Source organism: Nannobrachium achirus, assembly GCF_963921795.1.
Source record: "Nannobrachium achirus genome assembly, chromosome: 18".
Lineage (NCBI taxonomy): Eukaryota > Metazoa > Chordata > Actinopteri > Myctophiformes > Myctophidae > Nannobrachium > Nannobrachium achirus.
This window is the reverse complement of record NC_137825.1, coordinates 49,597,615-49,604,602: the sequence shown is the minus strand read 5'-3', so window position 1 is coordinate 49,604,602 and position 6,988 is coordinate 49,597,615. Positions and strand designations below refer to the sequence as shown.

General features: G+C 42.9%; 1 protein-coding gene across 1 annotated transcript; it reads right to left on the bottom strand.

Annotated features, from left to right (window-relative positions):
• Positions 1 to 2,370: 2,370 nt before the first annotated feature.
• On the bottom strand, positions 2,371 to 4,557 carry fgf21 (fibroblast growth factor 21; the record flags this gene model as incomplete). The annotated part of the gene is made up of 4 exons (XM_080747488.1): positions 2,371 to 2,667; positions 3,517 to 3,620; positions 4,226 to 4,303; positions 4,410 to 4,557. The coding sequence occupies 4 exons, from the start codon at positions 4,555 to 4,557 to the stop codon at positions 2,371 to 2,373; spliced, it is 627 nt and encodes a 208-aa protein (XP_080603614.1).
• Between the last annotated feature and the right edge of the window lie 2,431 nt (positions 4,558 to 6,988).

Genomic DNA, 6,988 nt, shown 5'->3' with positions numbered 1-6,988 from the left:
TCGGTGACTTGCGTGAATCAACTGCTACAACTGGACAACTCAAATCCATTGGTCCATGCTTTCAAACAAGACATTGAAGGAAGGCTGATGTCATGCATTAGACTTCAACTTTGACCCTCTGTACGTAAAACAAATAATAATAAATAAATAAAAATCGCTGTTGTCCGATGAAAACCTTGTATGTCCAAAACCATTCGTTTTGCATTTATCATTTTAAAAATGATTTAAACAGTGAAAACAGCCGATCTACAAGCACACAACGCCTCGCACCGCGAGGCGTTGTGTGCTTGTAGATCTGCTGTTTTCACTACTTTTGTGTGACGGCCTTGTATGACGAAGCAGGGCTTTACTTCGTGAAAGAACGTACACATTTGAAACTTGGAGATACAAGGTTTCCACCCGACAACGACCAAATGTATATCGAACTATACCAAAGTCTCTTCACCAAGAATGTGAACAACGCGTTGTGAGCTTGTAGGTCTCCTATTTTTGGTGAATGTTACTCCCAGTAGGGATATGCTGGAGTGGTTAAAAGTCAAGAACAAAGTATTTTTCTGTCTCAAAGCGAAACTGATATTCTCTCCAGTTTTCCTCGTGACATATACTGTATTGTATCTTAGGGCAGTGGTTCTCAACCTGTGGGTCGGGACCCCCAGGGGGGTCCCCAAATTATTTTCGGGGGTCCCCAAATGATTAACTTGATGTGCAACATTGTTTTCTCACTCAACACACAGTAAACAAACCAGCGTAAAGTTTAAGTGTTTAGAGCGGGTATATGCCCATTTCTAAAGTGACAATTTAAAGACTTTTCAATACCTCTAAAATGACAAATTAAACATTGTCCAAATTGTCAAACATTAGAGGCAGAAATTGTGAAAATAGCCGATCTACATGCTCACAACGCCTCGCAACGCGAGGCGTTGTGAGCATGTAGATCTGCTATTTTCACAATAGAACCGTGTTATACAAAATGTAATGCCTCAACTCTTAGTGCTCGTCAAGGTGGGGGGTCCCCACTTAATATATGATTATTTTGGGGGTCGCGGCCTGAAAAGGTTGAGAACCACTGTCTTAGGGGGAAAGATTGACATATTTGCGCAGCGTTAATATGACATGAGGTGCTATAAAGTAGCAATGTCATTCAGGTGTGCCGTGGATGAAAATGTTAGGCCTACAGGGGTGACCTCGACCTGAACCAAAACAGTTTGAGAACCTGTGCATTAGGCAGGGACGTGCAGAGAATGTTAGAGAGGCAGGGGCTGACATTTCTAAAAGGGCCTTTTGGTGGAAATATCGAAAATAGCCCGTCTGCTATTTTCGGTGCTTGATACCACACTGAACCCAGCATAATCAAGTCAATACTGGAGAGGTGGCGTAACGGCATGGATTTCTACACAGAGAGGGCAATTCTTTCAACATAAGAAGCTGCATTCAAGTTCAGGAGAGTTTAGACAAGGCAATTCTCTTGAATGCTGCCTTCAGGTATGGCATGGAAAGGAGGGCGTTTGCATTTCTTTAACCATAGTAAAAACTGCATTCATGGTCTGGAGAGGGCACTTTTTACAGACGGATAAAAGGGCAGGGGCTCAAGCCCCCTTTGATGTCTATGCGTACACGTGCCTGGCATTAGGCACGTCGTGGAATGTGGAACCTGAGCGGTATTTACTTACTGTACATGGTATTAAAAAAAAAAAAAAAAGTTCATCTAAAGCACACATGGGCAACATACGGCCCGGCCCTTCGACCATCTCAATACGGCCCTCGAAGTCCTCAAGAAAAAACAAATTACCCCCATAATATCTACATGTTAAAAGGCAGCATTATGTGTTTTTTTTTTTAGGGAAATCTATTTAACGTAACTCCAATTCATTATTAGTAATTAATACGTAGGCCTATATGTACCATTTGAGTAGTATATCATCACTGTCGGGCAGAAACCTTGTATCTCCAAGTTTCAAATCTGTATGTTTTTTCGCAAAGTAAAGTCCTGCTTCGTCATACAAGGCCTTCGCACAAAGGTACTGAAAACAGCCAATCTACAAGCACACAACGCCTCGCATTAAAATGATAAATGCAAAACGAACGGTTTTGGACATACAAGGTTTGCACCCGACAACGACGATATACTGCATTCCATATTTCATCCGTATGTAATCAAATGTTAAATGTTTATAATGTAACAGTGAAACGGTTTGCCATGGATCCATATTATCCCAAATAATTAAGCCTTAAAGACACCACGCATGCATGTGTTTCAAGTTTCAATTGTCCAAACGTGTGGCCGGCCTTCACTTACTTTATCAAAGTCAGTATGGCCCCCTGGAAAGAGATGTTGCCCACCTCTGATCTAAAGTGTTCCGTCACACATTGTTATTTCTCCACCGAGAACAGAGGGCTGGCCATGGTGTCCAGACTCATTCCTAGAGGGTCGGCCGCGTCCATGTCTAAGTGTCCTTGGTAGCTTTGTGGTTCATGACGTTCAGGCACACTAGCCGGGGCCAGGCTGTTCCTCAGGGGTAAGAATCGGGTGAAGGGGAGGTGGTGCCGTTCCGGGGAAAGGTTGGACGCGAGGGACACGGGGAGTCCGTGGTGTGAAGAAACAAAGCGTGTGTATCCGTCGGCTAGCAGCAGCTCTCTGAATGAGCAGTCAGCCTCTGTGTAGCGGTTCTGAGGAAACAGTGAAGCACAGTGGATTAAAGCAGCGGATCACAGACCACTTGAAAATCTCGAATGTGTTTGTGGCCCACCCATTTGACTACTCGAGTGGTCAAATGGGTGGGAAATTGAAGCAAGGAGTTACAACAAGAGGCATGTGGTTACCTGGTATTTTATAACGGCTGAGAGGCGTGGTGACCCTTTCAGCCGTTATAAAATACAGGTAACCACATGCCTCGCGTGGCTTATTGCTTTTCTAAAACGGTATATATATGGCAACATATGAAAATATGAAAAAACATAGACATGTACCAATTAAAACTGTTCTATTTCACTAATAATTCACTACAAGGTATGCAAGAAAGTAGTTCCCAGCTACAAGAAAGTTCCCAGCTTTTTTTGCCAACAACACAGGTGCAGATAATTGGTGCACTGTGGAACACTGTGGAAAGAAATAACGCACCTGGGTTTGATATACACTGATTCAAGGTGTGGGTTATAGTCTCATATACCACAGCAATTAAAGGTAAACCAGCCAATCAGAATCAAGGAATGGAACTATAGCTTTATTTTAATTGTCTATCAATCAGCTTGGATCTCATTTGTGACATTTCTTTACACAAAATTCTTTATATTCATGTTATAATATGAATATATATAATATTATGGCCCACTTGCAATCTCATCAAGGCCCACATGTTGAGAATTAATAGGATAAAGAAATTGTTCCTGGCTTTTCCTTCAATAACAATATCTCACTGTTGAGTGAGAAAACAATGTTGTGTTGCACATTAAGTTAATCATCTGGGGACCCCCCAAAATAACCCACAGGTTGAGAAGCACTGCTTTAAAGATTCTTACCTGTCCCCTCAGACGGCCTCCACTGTCTATACACAGGTAAAGAGACGAAGACACTCCCTTGATGACCGTCTGGCCAGCTCCCACCGATCTGAGCTCCAGGACACCTGGACACACACAAACACATCTCAGGTCAATATGTATAGCCTAGTGTAGGTTAGGCAGGGGTGTCGCACCAAATTCTGGGCCGCAAAAATAGCAGATATACATGCAAGCTTGTAGAGCTGCTATTTTTGAAAAATCGTGAAAAAGTCTTTGAATGTTTCAAATCCTTTTGAAAAACCTATGTTTCTATGTCAGTGGTGCTCAAACCTTTTCATGTGAAGGACCCCCTCAATTATATTTATTTGGCCACGGACCCCCATCTCAAAATATTTAGTTCCATGCCCCCCCAGAGGCAAAATTTGAGTTACAAATGTTCGCTTAAAAAATACACATATTCAAAGGTTTTCACGACTTTTCAAAAATAGCAGATCTACAAGTCTACAATCGCGACCCATAAAATAGTTTGGGAAACACTGCTGTGTATATTTATAGGCTACCGCTCTGACTCCCGCCCCTTTGCTCTCACCCATGGACTCACAGCTGTTTTTAAGTCTTTTGGCGCAAGTCCAAGTCAAAGGTCCAAGTCAAGTATCAAGTTATTTGAGACAAGTCACTGTCATCGCTCAAGTTAATACGTGACACAAACAAGTCTCTACAGCACACTTACTGTGGTGGGTCTGAGCAGGGCTCCCTGAGACTCTCCCATCCGGGGATAACTCCAGATATAAGCCTCTTCTGTGATTCTCTGCCAAAAAAGAACGAAAAAAAGACGGTATTAAAGCAACTTGAAGGTTACTTGACATATCAATATCATCATTCCCATCGTATATACATCGTAGTGTTGTGAGTACCTGTGTAAAGATGCCTCTCTCTCACGTGGTCGCCGAGCGACAGCAGAGGGCTGGAGTCGGGGACGTAAAAAGACAGGGACCGCGGGAGGTGGAGGACGAGGAGAAAGAAGGCACGGAAGGAGGAGGACACGCGTGGAAAGGAGCACATTTTAAATGAATAAATAAATAAATATGAAATAAATAACGTAATAAATTAACAGACGAATGGTACGGCTGCTGTGAGTGCTGAGCTTTTTTTTGTGATAGTGATCTCTGGCCGGGGGTTTGGCCTCCTTTTAACCCATTCAGAACGGGTACACTCTATTGTGTATCATTATTTTATGCTTTAACTATTGAAAAATAGCAGATATACAAGCTCACAGCGCGGCACCGAGTGCCGCGCTGCGAGCTTGTAGATCTGCTATTTTTGAAAAAAATCGTGAAAATTTGAATTTTGACCCGATTCTATAAGTGTCTTTTGAATCCTTCTAAGGTTTTTTGAAAAACCCATGTTACTATGTCAGCAATCTGGCCAGGCGTCGTCAAAGAAAAGGTCCTTTTCACTTAACTGGAGCTCAGTTAGTGTGTTCTTGAGAGACCTCTATGTCAGTGGTGCTCAAACTTTATCATGTGAAGGACCCCCAAAATGATATTTATTTGGCCACAGACCCGCATCTCAAAATATTTAGTTCCAGGGACCACCCAGAAGCAAAATTTGAGTTACAAACGTTCGCTTTGAAAATACATATATTCAAAGATTTGCACACATTTTCACAACTTTTTCAAAAATAGCAGATCTACAAGCTCGCAGCGCGGCACTCGGTGCCGCGCTGTGAGCTTGTATATCTGCTATTTTTCACTGGTTAAAGCATTCAATAATTTTAGGCCTAAACGGGTTAAAGGGAGTGGAGTAAAAGGGCCTGGAAAGAACCAGAGGAGTCCCACTTAAACGGGAGCATCAGAGAGAGAGATGAGTCACAACGGTTTCTTAGAAACAAGTTTGGGATTTCACTGGACGTTCGTCGTCCATGTATGGGCTTTTTCCTGGTCCGGTTACGGAAATTGGTTTCAACACGGGGTCTTTGAGAGTGCCTGGCTGTCCTCACTTAAGATTAATAAATATTGTCTCCGTGATGCGTATAATAAAACAAACAGACGGGAGGTTTGTCATTTCCCAGTGTTATTATTTCACAAACATGATGATGAATAACATAGACCAGTGTTTCTCAACCTTTTTTCTGCATGGGCACACTTTTCATGTCCCAAGAATCCATGGGCACAGCAACATAATACGAGGGTGTAAATATCGTCACTGTCCAGGAAGAAACCTTGCATCTCCAAGTTTCAAATGTGTAAGTTTCTTCGCAAAGTAAAGCCCTGCTTCATTGTGCAAGGCTGTCGCACAACAGTAGTGAAAACAGCAGATCTACCAAGCACACAACGCCTCGCACCGCGAGGCGTTGTGCTTGTAGATCGGCTGTTTTCACTAGTTTAAATCATTTTTAAAATGATAAATACAATACTGGCTTTCAAGCAGTTTCAAGCGGCCCTTCTCAGGGGCAAACCAAAGGTCCCCAGGCACAGTGGTTGAGAAACACTGACATAGACTACAGAAGTGGTTCTCTTTTTCTTTCTTTATAATTTTTATCCCACGATTTTTGTAACTCATTTTTTTTTTTCACCCAGTACCAATTGCCTATGTAATCCTGGGCTCTGCTCTCCCTCTGCCACGCCTGGGGAGACAACGGACTGACCTCATGCTTCCTTCTATGCATGAGTAGTCCAAGTTGCTTCTTTTCACCTGACAGGGGGGAGGATTTCCCCGGTTTGGACGTATAGCATGTGGAAGGAACACGCTATTCCAACCAGTTCCTTTCCCCTCCATCAGGCGCCACGGACTGGACTACAGCAGTGGTTCTCAAACCTTTTCATGTCAAGGACCCCCCAAATTGACACTTATTGAGCCCCATTTTCCAGGGACCCTGGCCCCATTTACAGCTCTAGCATTGATTTCTCAACCATTTTAATTTCCCCCAAAAGGACCTGCAGTTCAGGGCTGCCAACTCTCTTGGATCCAGCAGGAGTCCCCTGGATTTTTACATCTCCTGCGTCCTGCCAGAAGAATACTGTATGTACAGGGCAAGTTTTGAGCGAGAAAATGACATGAGACATGAGACTCCATCATAGCCAAGAAGAGACAGACATGGACCACCTGTTATCATGTCATGGTCCACTAGTGCTCCATGGACCACAAGTTGAGAAACAGCACTCAATGACTTAGTGACCTAAATCAGTGGTCCTTAAACTTTTCAGGCCGTGACCCCCAAAATAATCATATTGGGGACTCCCCCACCCTGACGAGCACTAAGAGTTGAGGCATTACATTTTGTATAAAATGTTTCTATTGTGAAAATAGCAGATCTACATGCTCACAACGCCTCGCAGATCGGCTATTTTCACAATTTCTGCCTCTAATATTTTACAATTTGGCCAATGTTTAATGTGTAATTTTAGAGGTATTAAAGTCCTTAAATTGTCACATTAGAAATGTGCATATACCCTATACACTTAAACTTTATGTCAGACAGCTGCTACCCGTG